The 21495-nt window shown below is 41.6% G+C and overlaps 2 protein-coding genes across 6 annotated transcripts in view; one reads left to right on the top strand and one right to left on the bottom strand.

Annotated features, from left to right (window-relative positions):
- The window catches only part of LOC138982051 (ubiquitin carboxyl-terminal hydrolase MINDY-3-like), a 28965-nt gene extending 18020 nt beyond the window's left edge, over nt 1–10945 (top strand). The window contains exons 10-12 of the mRNA XM_070355266.1: nt 4436–4508; nt 4910–5069; nt 10743–10945. Of these exons, the coding sequence (XP_070211367.1) occupies nt 4436–4508; nt 4910–5069; nt 10743–10892 (383 nt within the window). The 3' untranslated portion in view covers nt 10893–10945. The remainder of the gene's footprint in view (nt 1–4435; nt 4509–4909; nt 5070–10742) is intronic.
- Nucleotides 10946–14172: 3227 nt separating this feature from the next.
- The window catches only part of LOC138982050 (ankyrin and armadillo repeat-containing protein-like), a 78122-nt gene continuing 70799 nt past the window's right edge, over nt 14173–21495 (bottom strand). For all 5 annotated transcript variants that reach the window (XM_070355263.1, XM_070355261.1, XM_070355260.1 and 2 more), the window contains one exon: nt 14173–21414. In XM_070355263.1, the coding sequence (XP_070211364.1) occupies nt 21155–21414 (260 nt within the window). In that variant the 3' untranslated portion in view covers nt 14173–21154. The remainder of the gene's footprint in view (nt 21415–21495) is intronic.

Genomic DNA, 21495 nt, shown 5'->3' with positions numbered 1-21495 from the left:
CTATGCAAGACTGAAAATGAAGTGGAAACAACTCTTAACTGCACAGCGGGTCGAGTTCTCCAAGCACAGTTTCATCTGACCTTACGAAACACAAAGTTCAGTTTGAACAGAAGCACGGTGATCGACAGACAAAACCATAACAATTACAAGGTAAATTAGCTTTTCTTGTGTAGCGAGCAGCGTCTGCAGTTAAAACGCACTCACACAAATGTCAACAACACTGATTCTAAATCTACATTGCAACCTTAGGTAAATTCGAGCGACACTCAATTAAACAATGATTGTAACATGTAAACAAACAACATGGTGCAAACATTCAGTCATGATTCACCCATCAATAGCAACAGCCTCAGTGCAGAACTCAAGAAGTATATATATATAGAGAGGTTACAGCACGAGTGGTTTTTTATATGGCTTGTATTTCAGTCAAGACCCAGCGGATATATATATCCCATGACCTCCCTTCTTTGTCTGTGTAAATGTACTCTAGGTATATTTCTTGTATTTCCATTGTACTCTTGTCAAATCCATGATGTAACTATTGCACTCTTCTAACACAAAATAGTGGATAAATAAGGGTGCACAAAATACATCATAGCTGGCTCTACTTTTTGTCGTCCTTGACATTACAAAAGCAAATGTACCTGTAAGACCGGATGTGCAAGGGGTCACCACGCTTTTGAGAACATGCGCGAGAGTCGTTCAGTGCTCATAGCGTAGTTTTGGTCTCGTCTTGCTGAGACTATCATCACAGCGTCATAGATTTCATGAAGTCTGTCATCCATCGCGTCATATTATGGGGACGTAATCTGTTATGTTTCCTTCTATTCCCAGTTCTGTTTCTCTCTTGTGATCAACATGACAAGCCATTATGTGTTTGAGTGTGTGTGCTCGTGCTCTCAACTAAAACAGAAGTCAAACTAGCAATCGTTAAAAACCCAGTCCGTTCGAGAAGCAATGTTATGCTCATGTGAAGTTACAGTGTACCTGGTACACACGTTCTTATCGGTACATCATCGACTACGACTGTTCTCTGGACAAGCTGTTTGATGCAATTTGCAAGTTTTTCTAGCTCTTCTGTGGGGCAGTAGGCCCTTATAGACGATGAAGGTGTCCAAGATCTCAGGAGATGCGTGTGTAACCACTAGGTATTCAGTCAAATCCGTGTAAGAGGCTTTCAGCTGACGGGGACAACCAAGCCACCATTATGCACCGACTTGACATAGATCAACAGACGTGCCTTTAGAATAATGTATGTGCAGAGGTGCCTCATCTGAACAGACAACTAAAGCTTGATGTTTCCATCACACGTTGTTTTTTGGATCTTCATGGGATATACAGTTTACAACACTCGTGATTTTGTATATATATGGCTTGTATTTCAGTCAAGACCCAGCGGGAATATCAAAGGGACTCACTCGTGTTGTAACCTCTATATATATATCTTTCAATTGTTTCTTTCACAATTTCTGATGTTTTATATATATGTATAGGTTACAACACGAGTGGTTTTTTATATGGCTTGTATTTCAGTCAAGACCCAGCGGATGAATATCATCGGGAGACACGAGCCTCTGGCGAGTGGCTCTCGATTGATATTCCCGCTGGGTCTTGACTGAAATACAAGCCATATAAAAAACCACGAGTGTTGTAATCTGTATATCCCATTCTACCATCAAACACAAAGTGTAGACTACTAGCGGCACTGTTGCGATCTGTGCAGGGTAAAACTGTTGCCAGCGAGACTTAGCCCTTTTGCAACCTTAAACTAAGTGACCGTCACTGAAAAAATAAAACGAATGAGTGCATCGATAAGTACGCGGTAACACTACTTTCAGACCATTTAAAAGCTTTAAGTAAAGGTTCATAAGTTGCAAGAAAGTAATGAAGTCGAATAGAAATTAATTTAGTTGAAGCGCACAATTCTTTTGTTTTGCGTTTCAGGTCGGCAGAACGGGCGAAACGGGTTTGGGACCCATTTGGCTTACTCGATTCAGAATTGATTCCACGTTGTTTTTCTCGAACGTGTGTAATTAGGCTTATTGACAGAGAAGCAAATCTTAGGGAACAAATATGTAGGTTTAGATTTAACCATTTGCTCCCTATTTGAAATGTATCTACGTGATAAACTGTTTTGCGAGTGTGTTTGCATGGATGAACTTAAACTGGTATGGGTGAGAGGAAAACGCGACCGACACGTCTGTCACCGCCGATTGATTGCATTTTGAAGGAATATGACTGGATTACGGAAAAATATGTGGACTTACTGCAGAGCCAGGCAAAAGAGTAAACTTGCTCGCAAAACACGTGAAACAGCCGATGTTTGATAGCTGAAGGCGCACACCAAAACACACTACCGACAGATTCTCAAAAGTCGTCTGCTAACGATGCAAGGGGAGGGTACTCGTGTTTTTGTTTTGGTTCGCTAGCATCTGGTTATCTTGTAAGTTGAATGTTCGTTTTTTTCGACCTGCATTGCTTTCATAATGAAAGAAACTTTTGCTTATTGCATCTCATACATCAGATCAGTTCTGAGATTCATTTTTGCGTGCAACTGATATGGTTTTCTGAGCCGTGCAATACGATTTTAGAACTTCATACAAATGTGTCACATTGTTCGGCGCGAGGTCAAAGGTCGGGAGGAAAGTAGTCCTTTGCCCAAATCGGAATCTGCACTATCATATATTTTTGGAGTCCATGATGTATTTATTGAGCTATAAAAATACAACATATATACCCATACTGAAGTAACAGAGACAAAGAAGGGAGGTCATGGGATATATATATATATATACAGGCAAATCCGGATAAGACGAAATTGAAGGGACCAAATTGTTATTGTGTCCTATCCGAAATTTCGACTTGGTCATAGTACAGTGGAACCCCTCTCTAGCGACCTTGAAAATGTTGACAAAAATCGGTCCTTATGGAGGGGGGTCCTTACAGAGGGAGGGGGCGGGGCCACAAAGAAAGTCACCTCAGATTTTCTTAAAAAAAGAAAACAGAGAAGTTTGAGTTGCTGACGACCGTTTCCTCAAGTAAACTGCTTCGATTTCATGTTTGACATTGTCGATGGTGTCCACCAGTTCTGGTGCATGTTTCAATGCAAAAAGAGTTAGTTTCTGAGCAAGCATTTCTTTACAGCAGTCCCTGCAATGATGAAGGCCCTCCGAGAAAGAGAGTGAAAAATCGGCCACCGTTCTCAGCATCGGGTATCTGTGTGTAACCTCTTTCATTGACAAGATACTCTTGTTTCCCTGCAGCCTTGACCAGTGAGTCGGTTACCTAATCTGTGAACCCTTCAGTTGTGTTGCTTTGTCAAAAGTTAGACACAGTCAACTAGTTTTGCTCTGAGTGAACAGCGGTGCAGCTGGCCTCAATTAGCCGGTGACACCTCTCTGGCCACAGCACCAAACAGTACATGGCTGGGGAGAGAGAGAGAGAGAGGGGGGGGGGGGGGGTGGGGGGTAGCTGGCTAAACTCAGTGGGGTGTCCGGTGTCACTGAAGTCAGCAGGAAGAGCATTGGAGAGAAATAGAGAGGTGTACTCTTCCAAACAATTTCCAAAGATCAGTTGTAGGGCTTAGGGTAGTCAGTGAGGGAGAGTGAGAGCTGTTTGTGTACAGTCCGACTGAAGAGTGAAAAGTCACTGCCACAAGATCGGCATGCAGTCAATAAAGCCAGACAAGAAGAATGATTATGACATGCGGCTCTATCTGCTGTTTTTTTAATTTTTTTATTCAAACTGGTTTTCAACGCTTATTCTCACAAAGCATCTGCACACCTGCCTCTGCCTCTGTGCTGTGTTTGTGTGGCTGCTTTCGTATGATGTCAGTGCATGGTGAGTGCGTTCACTGCCTTGTCACCACTTCCCCACCTTTTTCAGAATGTTTTCTTGGAGTTGGATAATTCTCCTTACTCCTCGCCCCCTCCTTATTCCTCGCCCCCTCCTAACTTCAGTTCATACTTTATTGCGTGCCGACTGACCAGTCGGTGTGGCGTCCGTGTAGAGAAGAAGGGAATAAGGTTACACAATGCGCTAGTGTGAGACGCCAAGTTTCGTGTTTCGAGTTGCTGTAGTAAATATAGAGTAAACTTTGTCTTTGGGACTGACTTTCTGTTGTGTGCTATCCGTCTTTCGACTTACGTAAGAGAAATCCCATTTCGAGCTCAGGGTACTTTGTACACATAGATAAAGAGGGATAATTCCGGACCAGAATTTCTTTGTGTGCTAAGCGAATTTTTGACTTAACCGTTTGTGAGTTAGCTGGATTTGCCTGTATATAGAGGTTACAACATGTATGTATAGTTTTGTAGAACTTTCAGAACTTTCAAGTGAAAGTGATTACTGCAACTGCAAGCATGTCTGTCCTCTGGCATTATTTTGCAGAGAGTTATGTAGTCATAATGTTCATAACAGCATTGTTGTGTTGCAGGAAATGGTTTCATATCAGCCACGTTGCTAGGCGATGTTTTGTCTGCACTTGATCTGGTGTCTGACTCGGAATAGTGAGTATGCCTGTCTTTACTATAGATCACGCCTAACACTTTTGCTGGGTGACCGTTTTATGCGGAGTGGGGCTGGTAATGCTAATAACTTTGGATGGGGGGGGGCCTTATACTTAAAGTTAAAGTTTTATGTTCTGATAATTGTAACCAATTGTATGAAGGAATAGTGTGCTGTGAAGTGCTTTACGCTACTGCGCTATACAGGCTCGCCTCTTTCTGCACAATTTTTTGTTAATGTGTCAGCGCTTTCTTGGCGCATGGCAGCGGAAGATAAAGCTTTAATGTTTAGGCGAGGAAAGAAATGCAATCTGATAATTTCATTCTGTGAGTTGGACAGATTAACTAAATGTAGTAGTTTCGCTTCATGCGACTTGCTCTCATGCCTGGTTGTGTGGCTGCAGTGTGGACATCATGCGAGCCAAGCTGGATGCTGAGGAGCTGGGCATCATCACACGCACCAGCTTCATGGACGAGTTCTTCCCCGAGGAGGACACCGCCTCGCCCAGCCACTTCCCCATGTTCCACTACAACGGTCTGCCTCGGTCATGCCCCGGTGGCAAGGTTAGTCTACATTCACTACAACGGTCTTCCTCAATCATGTCCCGGTGGCAAGGTTGGTCTACATTCACAGACCTGTTTACCAGTACGATTTGGGCGTATTTTGTACGCCAAATTATTATCAGTACGCAAATACGCGACACACGCACAAAATACGCATAAGAAAAAGTCTAGAATACGTTTTCCGGTGTTGGTGTGCTGATTACGGGATGGTACAACTGATACCGGTTTTCGGGTCGAAGGGAGATAACTATGACAGCGAGTCTTCAGCTGTGGAAACCTTGTTCAGTTGTTGGCACGTGCGATCGTATGGACAATCGTGGCAAAATGAAGTGGTAAAATGTGCCAGTTTTGGATGACTGTACCAAATCTAAACAGCAGAAGCAGCAGATTTTCTTGGAGAAATATAAGAAAAAGCCAGGAATTGTGGAGTCTACTATGGGAAAAACGACACTGCAGTTCCAAAACTCACATGGACAAGGTTGCTGCAAAGAAATCCGCTGAAAGCTGCCAAGGAATTATTAAGTTCATTCCCGCAAAGCAAATCCTGCCAGAAGAAAAGGCTGTAGTCCGTGCTGAAGCAATGTTTTCTGAGATGATTGTAAAAATAAACTTGCCACTGTCAACCGCAAATGTTATTTCACGAACTTCATCTTTTCATTATCAATCTGCTTGGAAGACACTGGTTATAATGTTATAAACTGACAGGTAAATAAAATTGTTTTATCCCTGTTGTATCGGAAGGAGTTAAATTCTGAAGATGTTCACAAGACACGTTTGCACCCACGGCGTACGTTTTGCCTAGCCCATATGGCTTTGCTTGCAAAGTACACCAACTTTTTGAAGAATACACTTAACTTTTTGAAAAAGTACTCTTGCCTCAGGTTTAGGGTAAACAGGTCTGCATTCACTACAACGGTCTTCCTCGATCATGCCCCGGTGGCAAGGTTGGTCTATGTTTCACTACAACCGTCTGCCTCAATCATGCCCCTGTGGCAAGGTTGGTCTATGTTTCACTACGACGGTCTTCCTCGATCGTGCCCCGGTGGCAAGGTTAGTCTGTTTCACTACAACCGTCTGCCTCGATCATGCCCCTGTGGCAAGGTTGGTCTATGTTTCACTACAACGGTCGTCCTCGATCATGCACCGGTGGCAAGGTTAGTCTGTTTCACTTCAACAGTCTTCCTTGATCATGCCCCTGTGGCAAAGTTGGTCTATGTTTCACTACGACGGTCTTCCTCGATCATGTCCCGGTGGCAAGGTTAGTCTGTTTCACTTCAACAGTCTTCCTTGATCATGCCCCTGTGGAAAGGTTGGTCTATGTTTCACTACAACAGTCTTCCTTGATCATGCCCCGGTGGAAAGGTTGGTCTATGTTTCACTTCAACAGTCTTCCTTGATCATGCCCCGGTGGAAAGGTCGGTCTATGTTTCACTACAACAGTCTTCCTTGATCATGCCCAGGTGGCAAAGTTAGTCTACTTTCACTTCAACGGTCTTACTTGATCATGCCCCGGTGGCAAGGTTAGTCTATGTTTCACTACAACGGTCTGCCTTGATCACGTCCCGGTGGCAAGGTTAGTCTGTTTCACTACAACCTTCTTCCTCGATCATGTCCCGGTGGCAGGGTTAGTCTATGTTTCACTACAACAGTCTGCCTTGATCATGTCCCGGTGGCAAGGTTAGTCTATGTTTTACTACAACAGTCTGCCTTGATCATGCCCCGGTGGCAAGGTTAGTCTGTGTTTCACTACAACGGTCTGCCTTGATCATGTCCCGGTGGCAAGGTTAGTCTATGTTTCACTACAACAGTCTGCCTTGATCATGTCCCGGTGGCAAGGTTAGTCTATGTTTCACTACAACTGTCTGTCTTGATCATGTCCCGGTGGCAAGGTTAGTCTATGTTTCACTACAACAGTCTGCCTTGATCATGTCCCGGTGGCAAGGTTAGTCTATGTTTCACTACAACGGTCTGCCTTGATCATGTCCCGGTGGCAAGGTTAGTCTATGTTTCACTACAGCTGTCTGCCTTGATCATGTCCCGGTGGCAAGGTTAGTCTATGTTTCACTACAACAGTCTGCCTTGATCATGTCCCGGTGGCAAGGTTAGTCTATGTTTCACTACAACAGTCTGCCTTGATCATGCTCCGGTGGCAAGGTTAGTCTATGTTTCACTTCAACAGTTTGCCTTTCCTCGCGCCCCCTAATTGGCGTAGAGGCGCGTCTCCCGGGTGGTGGATGGGGGAGCCTTCTCTGCTAACTTCTGAGAGAAGGTCGCATCACTCTCGATGCCGTGAACCTAATTAGGATCTTTTTCTTGTTTCTTCTCTATTTCTGCCTCCCCAAATTCATTTTACTTTCCTTTTCTCACCCATAAAATTCTTCACTTATTACCCTTGTTAAGTGGTTCTTGTATAGAATATAGTCAATGTTTGTACAGATTTTAGTCAAGCAGTATGTAAGAAATGTTTAGTCCTTTGTACTGGAAACTTGCATTCTCCCAGTAAGGTCATATATTGTACTAGGTTGCAAGCCCCTGGAGCAATTTTTTGATTAGTGCTTTTGTGAACAAGAAACACTTAACAAGTGGCTCTATCCCATCTCCCCCCTTTCCCCTATCCCATCTCCCCCCTTTCCCTCGTCGCGATATAACCTTCGTGGTTGTAAACTACGTTAAACACCAAATAAAGAAAGAAGTTTGCCTTGATCATGTCCCGGTGGCAAGGTTAGTCTGTTTCACTACAACAGTCTGCCTTGATCATGTCCCGGTGGCAAGGTTAGTCTGTTTCACTACAACAGTCTGCCTTGATCATGTCCCGGTGGCAAGGTTAGTCTATGTTTCACCACAACTGTCTGCCTTGATCATGTCCAGGTGGCAAGGTTAGTCTATGTTTCACTACAACAGTCTGCCTTGATCATGTCCCGGTGGCAAGGTTAGTCTGTTTCACTACAACGGTCTGCCTTGATCATGTCCCGGTGGCAAGGTTAGTCTATGTTTCACTACAACAGTCTGCCTTGATCATGTCCCTGTGGCAAGGTTAGTCTATGTTTCACTACAACGGTCTGCCTTGATCATGTCCTGGTGGCAAGGTTAGTCTATGTTTCACTACAGCTGTCTGCCTTGATCATGTCCCGGTGGCAAGGTTAGTCTATGTTTCACTACAACAGTCTGCCTTGATCATGTCCCGGTGGCAAGGTTAGTCTATGTTTCACTACAACAGTCTGCCTTGATCATGTCCCTGTGGCAAGGTTAGTCTATGTTTCACTACAACGGTCTGCCTTGATCATGTCCCGGTGGCAAGGTTAGTCTATGTTTCACTACAACGGTCTGCCTTGATCACGTCCCGGTGGCAAGGTTAGTCTGTTTCACTACAACGGTCTGCCCTGATCATGTCCCGGTGGCAAGGTTAGTCTATGTTTCACTACAACGGTCTGCCTTGATCATGTCCCGGTGGCAAGGTTAGTCTATGTTTCACTACAACGGTCTGTCTTGATCATGTCCCGGTGGCAAGGTTAGTCTATGTTTCACTTCAACAGTTTGCCTTGATCATGTCCCGGTGGCAAGGTTAGTCTGTTTCACTACAACAGTCTGCCTTGATCATGTCCCGGTGGCAAGGTTAGTCTGTTTCACTACAACAGTCTGCCTTGATCATGTCCCGGTGGCAAGGTTAGTCTATGTTTCACCACAACTGTCTGCCTTGATCATGTCCAGGTGGCAAGGTTAGTCTATGTTTCACTACAACAGTCTGCCTTGATCATGTCCCGGTGGCAAGGTTAGTCTGTTTCACTACAACGGTCTGCCTTGATCATGTCCCGGTGGCAAGGTTAGTCTATGTTTCACTACAACAGTTTGCCTTGATCATGTCCCGGTGGCAAGGTTAGTCTATGTTTCACTACAACAGTCTGCCTTGATCATGTCCCGGTGGCAAGGTTAGTCTGTTTCACTACAACAGTCTGCCTTGATCATGTCCCGGTGGCAAGGTTAGTCTATGTTTCACCACAACTGTCTGCCTTGATCATTTCCAGGTGGCAAGGTTAGTCTATGTTTCACTACAACAGTCTGCCTTGATCATGTCCCGGTGGCAAGGTTAGTCTGTTTCACTACAACGGTCTGCCTTGATCATGTCCCGGTGGCAAGGTTAGTCTATGTTTCACTACAACAGTTTGCCTTGATCATGTCCCGGTGGCAAGGTTAGTCTATGTTTCACTACAACAGTCTGCCTTGATCATGTCCCGGTGGCAAGGTTAGTCTATGTTTCACTACAACAGTCTGCCTTGATCATGTCCCCGTGGCAAGGTTAGTCTATGTTTCACTACAACAGTCTGCCTTGATCATGTCCCCGTGGCAAGGTTAGTCTATGTTTCACTACAACGGTCTTCCTCGATCATGTCCCGGTGGCAAGGTTAGTCTGTTTCACTACAACGGTCTTCCTCGATCATGTCCCGGTGGCAAGGTTAGTCTATGTTTCACTACAACCGTCTTCCTCGATCATGCCCCGGTGGCAAGGTTAGTCTGTTTCACTACAACGGTCTGCCTTGATCATGTCCCGGTGGCAAGGTTAGTCTATGTTTCACTACAACGGTCTGCCTTGATCATGTCCCGGTGGCAAGGTTAGTCTATGTTTCACTACAACGGTCTGCCTCGGTCATGCCCCGGTGGCAAGGTTAGTCTATGTTTCACTACAACAGTCTGCCTTGATCATGCTCCGGTGGCAAGGTTAGTCTATGTTTCACTACAACTGTCTGCCTTGATCATGTCCCGGTGGCAAGGTTAGTCTATGTTTCACTACAACGGTCTGCCTTGATCATGCCCCGGTGGCAAGGTTAGTCTATGTTTCACTACAACGGTCTGCCTTGATCATGCCCCGGTGGCAAGGTTAGTCTATGTTTCACTACAACGGTCTCCCTCCTTTATGCCCCAATGGCAAGGTTAGTCTAGAAAATGAGGCAGTAGTATTTAACTAGCGCGGTCTCGGAGAACATTGACTGTCTCGACCTGTGTAAAATCATATTTTGGTTTAAAATACAAATAAGGTATAATAGACAGCAGCAGTGATGTGTAAAAAATGTTTCAATTCAATTTAATTCAATACAACTTTATTATCTCGATGTAAAACAAACAGAAATTTTACTTTTGGCTTGAATACACAAATGACATCACATAAAATCACACTCTCGAAACACACAAAATGTACACATCAATACACACATAACCCAAACTTTACACATCCATACCCGCACCCTCGCATACATATCCAGCTACATACTCTCATTTGTTTGTTAATAAATATGATAATGAATACATTATGATTAATACCATTACTAGTCAAGCTAGAATTAGACCCTAAATAGGATATGAAAAAGTCTTCTTTACATCTAAGAATAGGGTAGGCATTAAACGCTTCTTTCTATTAGATTTAGTACAGTTAACATTTATTTTTTGTGACTAGAGTTCTTTCCCTTTATGTTTCCCTCCATCTTGTAACTCCCATTTTGGTTTTGTACTGCTTTTTCTTTTTGTTTTTCTTTGTCTTTATTTTCCCCGAGGAAGCCTCCATAGGCGAAAATTTGACTCTGCCTTTGTCTGTGCTGTCCTTGTGTTGGTGTTTACTGATTTCTTTTGTTTTTTAACTTCAAGATACAGGCAATGAAAAAGCTGACCTATGTTGTGCTGCAGGTGCGGTTCCAGGCGTGCCAGTGTCAGATCCAGGAGGAGCTGGAGGTGCAGATCATCACCGACTCCTCCTCCATCAAGATGACGCTGCAGACCAAGTGGCCCACCATTGACGTCAAGTGGACCAACGACCGCCCACCCTCCCTCAACTGATCACCCCCTCTGCTGGTCATAATACAAACAGGCTTCACTCACATTTCATCATGGGGGGGGGGGGGGGGAGATTGGAGTGTGTGAGTGGTGGGGTGCTAGAGGGTGGTATGGGGGGGGGGGGGGGGGGGGATAAGGGGTCAAAGGGAGGAGGTGTGGGAAAAAATGGCAAGATGGGGGCAGGGTAGCTGTAGAGAAAATTGGGTTCTGGAAGGTGGTGATGTGTCAGGGTGGGGCTTTGTGTTTCATTACTGTTGTCTGTGAACCCATAATTCCTGTAAAATCATTTTGTCTCAATGTGATCGTACAAACTGCGTCTAAGATCTTTTTTATTTATCAAAATGAAATTACTGTTTAAGAGTTACACTGGGGGGATAATTATGTATTTCAGTTCCACAAGTATACGCATGGATGGGATTCTTCCGGTATATGCCGGAAATCCAGATTCGATTATGGTATTTTTTTTCTCTCTTATGTCACACTGATAATGATGTACAGTGAACAACAGCAGTACCGATTCACACTGTACACATACTCAAAATAGGAATGATTTCCAAACCACAATAGATATAATAATAATTTTGTTTTAATGCAGATCTTTCTTTAAACTGGAGATTTTTGACAAGAGGTCGCTTGCAGTGTGTAATGAATGGTACTTGTTGTAATGCCAGAGGCAGACATCTCCATCACAGCACCGTGGAAACAAATGTACCAAGATGGTTGGTCACACGTTCAACATTATTGTAGGTGGACAGGCATAACCTGAGTCTCTCTTACAAAGTTATTTGCACTGAATGTTATCTTTTGTGGATTTTGATCTGTATGTGTGTGTGTGTGTGTGTGTGTGTGTATGTATGTGTGTATGTATGTGTGTGTGTGTGTGTGTGTGTGTGTGTGTGTGTGTGTGTGTGTGTGTGTGTGTGTGTATGTATGTTTGTGAAAACAATCTGTGGGTAAGAGGATGTTGTCCTGTTCAGTATATTTTTTGCTGTGCATTCTGATCTGTATTTGGTGTGTGTGTGTGTGTGTGTGAAAACAACCTGTGGTTAAGTGGATTTTGTTGTCCTGTTCAGTATATTGTTTTTGTCCAAGATGCTCATATAAATCAGTTTAATGTGTCTTGTCTCTAGCTCTTTCTCTTAATTTTCTTTCCTTTTTGTTTACTGCTAATCGTAATATTCATGTTGTTAGGGTTTAGTTTTATATTATCATTCTAATTGGTTGTTGTTAGGTTTAATTTTATATTATCATTTTAATTGTTTCTGATTTTTATTTTGTAGTTTGTTTTAGGTATTGGTATGTTTTTATCGGTTTCACATGCTTACCTTTCTTTTAAATTCTGCATGTTTGTGATGTTTAATTCAGTGCACAAACTCTTGGTTGATTTTTAACATAATATTGTGTACACACATTTTTATAATATGTGTAGTTTTTATTTTTTATTTTTAGAAAGCATTCTTGGTTTCAAGCAGAATTCTCAGGTGCTAGACTTGAATGTAAAAAATGATGATCAGATGATGCATTTTATTTTAACGTTGCGCGTTTTAAAAATGATACATGTATTGTAATCTTTGTTGGCTTTTCTAGTAAGAAGAGCACTTTTAGTTTTAGGTCCTGTGTTTTAAAGTTAAACATACATGTGGAAACACACACATGGAAACAATCTTCTTCTTCGTTCTTGGGCTGAAATACCTGCGGTTTTTATGTATATGATCGCCATTTAGGCGGGGGAGGCATGCTTAGTCTTTTTGTGTTTTTCAATAACCCAACGAACTCTGACATGGATTACATGATCTTTTCCGTGCACACTTGGTTATGTGCTTGCGTGTATACACAAAGTGGGATAAGGCACTAGCCAAGGTCTGCACATAAGTTGACCTGGGAGATTATAGTCAATGTTTGTAAAGATTTTAGTCAAGCAGTATGTAAGAAATGTTAAGTCCTTTGTACTGGAAACTTGCATTCTCCCAGTAAGGTAATATAGTGTACTACGTTGCAAGCCCCTGGAGCAATTTTTTGATGAGTGCTTTTGTGAACAAGAAACAATTAACAAGTGGCTCTATCCCATCTCCCCCCCCCCCCCCCCCCCCTTTTCCCCGTCGCGATATAACCTTCGTGGTTGAAAACGACGTTAAACACCAAATAAAGAAAGAAAGACCTGGGAGATCAGAAAAATCTACACCCTCAATTAATCAGGCACGGCCGGGATTTGAACCTAAACCTTCCTCTTGGAAGGCCAGTGTCTCATCCACTAGGTCATTGCACCCGTCATGAAAACGATCAAATGAAGATGAAAATCAAAAATGTCTTCACCTTTTTAGTCCTTTTAACATTTGTAATGTATGTAATCCGAGTTTTGTAAAATTAAGCATACATTCTTACAGAGTGTTAGCTTGTATTTTGCATTGCAGCATGACCAAAAAAATCAAAATCGTTTTTTTAAATGTATGTGGGACAAAAATTCAGTCCGAATTTTCTTTGACCGATGCTATACTGTTCCATTTGAAATATGATATCCTAAATTAATTTGGTATAATTTGAGATACACATGTGTAAAGTGATGTGATTGTAGGCAAGGAAGTGTGTAATGATGTTCCACAGATGTCTGCGCCCACCAACAAGAAGACATAATGCATGCAGTTCTCATGTTTAGGATTGTATAGTTGTATGTTGTTCCTATTTGGACCGTGCAATGTTTTCTCATGAGGTGAGACAGGAAAGGAGAGATTGAAGGCGTGTATGATAGCGGATGTGAGTGAAAGCATGAACAGTGGAACCCCCTTTTTAAGACTTCCTCCATTTTAAGACCTTGCTTTTTCACATTTTTTTGTTCCTAGCCTCTGTAAGTTGACCTCTATTTTTGGAAGAATTAAAAGGGGGGTTCCACTGTACCCGTGTGTCAGTGTGACGTTGAGAGCTTTGTTTCTGTGTTACCATTGTTTCTCTTGCCTTTTGTAAGTTAAAAGTTAAGCCTTTTTATTGCATAGAGAAGCCATGTAAATTTTGATATCATGTTTATTGTTTTGTGTATATATAAGTACTGTGCATGTAATTTGTGTTTCTTCAATGAAATTGTTTTTCTTTTTTTGTCAAAAGCTACTTGCTTTATTAGAGATGTACAGAGTTATGTTCAATACCATTTGAAATCTTCCATGGGTTTGGTGTGTACATTATCTTTCTTCTGTCTTAAACTTGACTTGCTTCGTTTGCTGAGAGTAAGATAAGCTCAGAGCACACACACACACACACAGATACATCCATGAAACTTCAAAATACACACTGCTTACACTAATGCTTTATTTCTTCAGTTTCAAATTGCAAAATGTACAATACAGTGAGAAGTGAATGCATCTTTTGTTCATGAACAAATGCAGAAGTCCGAATGAAAAATAAGGTTCTGAAATTTAAATTATGACATGCAAACAAATTGGCGTATAGCCCCCGAGAAGATGCAACTGTGCTAGAAAGGACAGGGTGTGTGTGAATGTGGCTGACATTTCTCTTTATCATATCAAAACGTGCCCATAATATGATCTTCAGAACCAAAAGAAAACAACATATCAGACATATATTAAACTAAACAAAAACATGCATGTCATCAATTACTTCTGCAAAATCACACCAGTGATTTTTGAATCACATGGTTGAAACAATTGTCCAATCCTAAAAGTTTGCTGCCAAGAGGTAATATTCAATTCAATTTTCTCAAAAAATTACAGGTTCACATCCATATTTGGGTGAAATATAATTTCTAAAAACTTAAGCAGTAAATATGAACATTGGAATACATTAGTGTGGATTGAATGATTATCACAGGTGATAACATAGTTTTGTCAGATCATTGCAGGAACAGCATTTGGAACAACACATAATTACATCCTTTCAGCTTTGAAAAGAGTATTTCGCAGCAGAGTTAAGAAACAAAAAAACAGAGACAGTTAATACTGACTCGTAAACAGAAGAAGTGTATCACAGATGTCAATAAATACAGTTTCTACCGTGTCTGAATTCTTGAGAAACTAATTACAAGATGTCTCAATGCAAAATCCTGGCCTGTGTGCAAACAGCAGAATTGTGGTACTCCTGATGTAAAGTACACAGTTAAAAAAAACAACACCAGCAAGCAATATTCCCAATCAGATCACGTCTACATGAAGTATACTGTACTAAGCTTGCTGCATGAAGCTATAGCACTGAATTTTCGGTAAAAAGACATCACACAGTCTTCGCGAAGTCTTCGAGCTCGATCAAGGACCGCTTTAAGCTGAAATTAGACGGCAACATTTTATACGTTGCAGCACACATTTGACCTTGCCTAAGTACTAAACATGAACACCTAGAAACATTAAAATCTCCCCACAGCATATATGATGCTGGTACATATTGCCATCACTCTCCTACAAACGAGATGATGGTTTTGTCTATAATATGATGTCATTCTTTAAGAAACATGAGATGATGGTTTGGTCTATAATATGATGTCATTCTTTAAGAAACATGAGATGATGGTTTGGTCTATAATATGATGTCATTCTTTAAGAAACATGAGATGATGGTTTGGTCTATAATATGATGTCATTCTTTAAGAAACATGAGATGATGGTTTGGTCTATAGTGTTTGTCTGCCCTTGGTATTGTCTTCTCCATTCTTTGATGTTTCCCCCTTTCTTCCACATTCCAAAGCTGATTAGTCTACTGCTTTCCTTTTCCTGGTCCCTTTAGGGCTCAAAGCCAAAGCAAGTGATACAAACTTCCCATCCAAAGTCATGTTTTCATATATCTTCAATCACCAGAAAACGCCCCTTTTTCATCCATAATCAAGCCTCTAACCTTAATTAAACAGATTATGTACAGTGTATCATATGGTAAGTAACGCCAGATATAAAAGCTTTCATGAGCACCTAAGCATGGAGAATACATTTTTCAAGTGATACGTGGCACGTAATCCTATACATGTAGAACTTTATGTCTGTACAAGCAATGAATATACAACTATATGCCTGTACAAGCAATAGATGTACAATTACATGCCTGTGCAAGAAATAAATGTACAATTATATGCATGTACAAGCACTTTCATGTACAATTATATGCCTGTACTAACAATGCATGGTATTTCAAATCAACTGGTCTTACCAAAGTGCACCAAACAGACATGAGAATAAATAGTTTGCACACAGAAGAGATCAAAAGAGTGGTAGGCAGGTTTCACGGTATTGATTTCAGCCATTTCCCATTTTCTCACACTTCCAGTCAAACATAAAACTGTGAAATACTGTGAACATGGATGTTATTGTAATTAATTAGGATCAGTACCACACAAAACAAAGAAAACATTTATACGCAGAGTCTTATTTTCCATAGAAAATCAAGCGAAACGAAAGTTGCCCCCAAAACGTGAAAATCTATCAAACAAACTTGATGCAAGCCTGACTCCAGAAAGAAGACAGAAAACCACTAATACTAAATGATTTACATAAAGTTTAAACATATAACAGATTTTCACAACAAAGTTCCTTGCCTGAGGCTGTCTATATGTTTGCATGATGCTGTCCTTGATCAGAACGCCATTTTCACCTAAACCGGCCGGCGAAATGGTTTTTTTCACATTTCAAGGTCTCCATACACTAACGAAAGTCACATGTTTTGAAAGTGTATTTATGTGTGTACAAGATAAAAACAGATAAGTACTTCTTTATCATTTTTTTAATGGCAGAAATAAACTTATACTATCGATACCCCCTAATTTAGAAAACGGCAAGAAGAGCCAAGATACCTGTTTCATTAACAAGGAACACTTTTTTGTTCATAAAAAGACACTCACTCATTTTGATATAAAATAATAATCAATTGCATACATATATGAATACAGAATGTTAAACAAATCTACTTTTATTTTAAGTGGAAAAAACACACACCAAAAAACACGCACATAAGTGACGCACACAAACTGAAGGCTTGCCACCAAAGACTGTGGGTACCCTAACTACTCTCCTCACATAGGGAGGGGGGAGATAGAAGGATCCCTAAACAAAGCCTGCCTCAACACGACTTTAGTAGGTAGCCGTGCCTGCTTGGTCATCCAATTATGCCGTCGAAAAACAGAAACAAAGAAGAACAAGTCGCGTAAGGCGAAAATACAACATTTAGTCAAGCTGTCGAACTCACAGAATGAAACTGAACGCAATACAATTTTTCAGCAAGACCGTATACTCGTAGCATCGTCAGTCCACCGCTCGTGGCAAAGGCAGTGAAATTGACAAGAAGAGCGGGGTAGTAGTTGCGCTGAGAAGGATAGCACGCTTTTCTGTACCTCTCTTCGTTTTAACTTTCTGAGCGTGTTTTTAATCCAAACATATCATATCTATAGTTTTTGGAATCAGGAACCGACAAGGAATAAGATGAAAGTGTTTTTAAATTGATTTCGAAAATTTAATTTTGATCATAATGTTTATATTTTTAATTTTCAGAGCTTGTTTTTAATCCAAATATAACATATTTATATGTTTTTGGAATCAGAAAATGATGAAGAATAAGATGAACGTAAATTTGGATCGTTTTATAAATTATTTTTTTTTTTACAATTTTCAGATTTTTAATGACCAAAGTCATGAATTAATTTTTAAGCCACCAAGCTGAAATGCAATACCGAAGTCCGGCCTTCGTCGAAGATTGCTTGGCCAAAATTTCAATCAATTTGATTGAAAAATGAGGGTGTGACAGTGCCGCCTCAACTTTTACAAAAAGCCGGATATGACGTCATCAAAGGTATGTATCGAAAAAAAGAAAAAAACGTCCGGGGATATCATTCCCAGAAACACTCATGTAAAATTTCATAAAGATCGGTCTAGTAGTTTGGTCTGAATCGCTCTACACACACACGCACACACACACATACACCACACCCTTGTCTGGATTCCCCCCTCTACGTTAAAACTTTAGAAGACACTTGTAAGGCAAATTTTCGCGCCGCGGTGCCGATGACGCAAATAACTCTCGCGACAAAACGATTGGTCCGTAAAGTCGCGTCATCCACCGGTTCATGAATGGCCCGTGTATGAATGGCATTCCTTCTGTCGTGATGACGTGCGCACCTCGTCATTAATGTGACTGGGAAAATCGGTCGGATTTAGGTACCCCCAAGATCTTATGTCGGAATTAGATACCTTTACCCTACCGATCCAGAACTGCAAAGGAAACGTTAATCAAACTTCTATAATCATTGAAAAAGCTAAAAATCTGATCGAGCATGAAGAGGTAGCGATCGTGTGGTAGCGATCGTTGGCTGACAGACGGCATATTACTCGACAAAAAGGCAACAAAAACAATAAAATCTCACCTGAAAAAAATAATCACAAATCCCGCCTTCGGCCTCAACTGTGAAAAGTGTGTAATATGTCACATACGGCATAGGATTGCCCGGAAATGACAACGAAAGTGAAAGTAGCGATCGTTGGAAACCCCGGACAGACGACGGTCGGACATTCCAAGAAATGGACACAGCGCGGAATTTCGCGAAATTTCGGTCATTGTAAATGCTTTCCTATGAAGTACAGACTATAAAGGTGTGTTTTCAATGTCAAAATAAAATCATGTTATCATTTCTTGTGGTAAAATAAGCTTACTTGGTTTATCTGTGAAGACTTAGTTTTTCGGACAGACAGCTTCCAGTTCTCGATTCGATTTTTTGTGTGCAAAATATGTAATTCAAAATTCATATTTGTGCTTTTGTTTTTGTTTGTATGGTTAGATATTGCAGCTCTGCTATCAAATATGACCATTCAGTGTGAATTGAGTGCCTTTTCGTTTCAATTTTCACATCAATGGTTGGCTTCTGTCATGCAGAAGGAAATGGCGTCTGTCAGGATTCACACGATCGCTACCAAACACATGTGCATAAAATGCCAACAAAACAACTCAAACGATTTTTACACCCCCGGTATAGGGGTGTGTATAGGTTTCACTCGATGTGTTTGTTTGTGTTCGCAAGTAGATCTCAAGACTGAACGGACCGATCGTCACCAAACTTGGTGAACAGGTTCTATACATTCCTGAGACGGTCCTTACAAAAATTGGGACCAGTCAAACACACGGTTAGGGAGTTATTGGTGGATTTTGGGTTTTTTGGGGGATCAACTACGGCATAACTCTTCCTTATCTTCTCCATGTTTTCAGCGTTTACCTCCCTTCCTTCGTATGGTGCACTATATTCCCTTCGGATATTCCCGGCGTTCTGTTACTATTTTTAGAAGGTCACCGCAGTGTCCAGAACGTAAATTGAACCCGTAAATTATCCTCACTGTAAAAGTGCAAAGGTCGAATCAATTTATAGCCACGCGAAAAATACACTCTCATCTATCTCTATATATTTATACAATAGATATAGATATATATATACGGCTTCTCTGTGTGTGTGTGTTTGAGTGTGTCTGTAGAAAACACCTGTGTATTGCACAGTTCTGTTTGTGATGTGGTACCTAGGGCGTCGTCGACAAGTATGGGACTCGACATGATATGATCAGGAATGGCATTAAGGCCCCTGAATCATGTTCGTGCTGTTCCCATTCCACGAGTCTGGAAGGGACCCAAGCTTGACGGGTCCATGGTTTGAAGCCGGCGTACAGTGCGCCACTCAAGCCGGGTATTCGGCTCTACTTGCTACCCGGCGAAGCGGCAGATACACCCCGGACAAAATCTGGTCAATGAGATATTTCAATACCTGCTCTCAGCGCGCAGCGCAAACCGATTTTGGTTTTTTTTTTCCGGGATCTTTTGTTTTCTGTATGCGGTCAGTAGGTGTTACAGAAAGAGTTATATTGATTTGTCTTTTTCTCCGCCTGTCTCTTTGTCCACTCAATCAACTTATTTTAACCACACTTGTTAGCAGTGCCTTCTCAGTTGGTGGCAGTGAGAATGGTAAGGACGGGGGTGTTTTTCCTACCTCGGAGGAATTTCTTGTTTTTTTTGGAATTGTATTCAAAATGACACATTTGTGAATTGCATATAAAAAAAAACACAGAGAAAATTGGTTCAGCAAGTTAGAAATCAGAGCACATTGTGCAGTCAATAGAATGTCTCAATACCGTGAAACCTGCCGGTAATAAATCAAAAACTGGTACTGCATACTACAGCCATCACTCTTTCACAATCACTATTCACAAATGAGTGTAGGAATACTTTTTATTTACCAGTACACATTAAATAAAAGGTGGTTAATAACAAAAGGCAGTTTAATTCATGTTCACAAGGGCATAAAAGCTTCTCATTCAGATCATTTTCTTCCACGTAAAACAGACTATACTGAAATTTGATTTTTGGTTTTTTTTCAATCTTGAGTTTTGGAAACGTATTTTATCACAGAAAATTGTAAAATCTTCAAGTAATATATCTCATGATACTATAATTTTATGCTGCTAATATTCTTCACTGTGTCAATTTTTTTTTAGAGTACTTGTATGAAGTTGCTGAGTTGACATCCATTAACAGCTCGAGTTATTCTTCTCACAACTCTCACTGAAACAAAACTGCAGCCAACCACCCCCTCACCGAAAATAAATAAAACATTGGGCCGTTGAGTGTGAGATTTACTTATCTTTCCACGAGGAGAGCTGTGACTTAAAACTGCCGGGCTGGCTGGACTGTCGACTGTGAGATTTACTTCTCGTCTTTCCACGAAGAGAGCTGTGACTTGAAACTGCCGGGCTTGCTTGACTGTCGACAGTGAGATTTACTTCTCGTCTTTCCACGAGGAGAGCTATGACTTAAAACTGCCGGGCTTGCTGGACTGTCGACAATGAGATTTACTTCTTGTCTTTCCACGAGGAGAGCTATGACTTAAAACTGCCGGGCTTGCTGGACTGTCGACAGTGAGATTTACTTCTCGTCTTTCCACGAGGAGAGCTATGACTTAAAACTGCCGGGCTTGCTTGACTGTCGACAGTGAGATTTACTTCTTGTCTTTCCACGAGGAGAGCTATGACTTAAAACTGCCGGGCTTGCTTGACTGTCGACAGTGAGATTTACTTCTCGTCATTCCACGAAGAGAGCTGTGACTTGAAACTGCCGGGCTTGCTTGACTGTCGACAGTGAGATTTACTTCTTGTCTTTCCACGAGGAGAGCTATGACTTAAAACTGCCGGGCTGGCTGGACTGTCGACTGTGAGATTTACTTCTCGTCTTTCCACGAAGAGAGCTGTGACTTGAAACTGCCGGGCTTGCTTGACTGTCGACAGTGAGATTTACTTCTTGTCTTTCCACGAGGAGAGCTATGACTTGAAACTGCCGGGCTTGCTGGAGAGTTTGCTGGAAAGACCGCTGGATGATGACAGCGGGCGATGGCTGCTGGCGGAACGAGGGTTGTTGTTGTTGTTGAGGTTGGGGGTCTTGGTGTCGCGGTCTGGCACCACAATGGCGGGGATGTTGGAGCGATGAGAAGCTGCTCGCGTGGAGGGGGCGGACATAGCGCGGGCCTTGCGGTCGGCTGACAGACGCCTCCCATCCTGAGTGGTCTGAGGTCGACTCAGGGCTGAAAACATATAAGACATCAGCTTCTTTAGTACAGGTTAAAAACTCTGAACAAAATGTTCATTGTATATCCTGAAAAAAC

The sequence above is a fragment of the Littorina saxatilis genome, linkage group LG12 (assembly GCF_037325665.1).
Source record: "Littorina saxatilis isolate snail1 linkage group LG12, US_GU_Lsax_2.0, whole genome shotgun sequence".
NCBI lineage: Eukaryota > Metazoa > Mollusca > Gastropoda > Littorinimorpha > Littorinidae > Littorina > Littorina saxatilis.
Note: the sequence above shows the minus strand (reverse complement) of the source record. Positions and strands in the feature narration are given on the sequence as shown.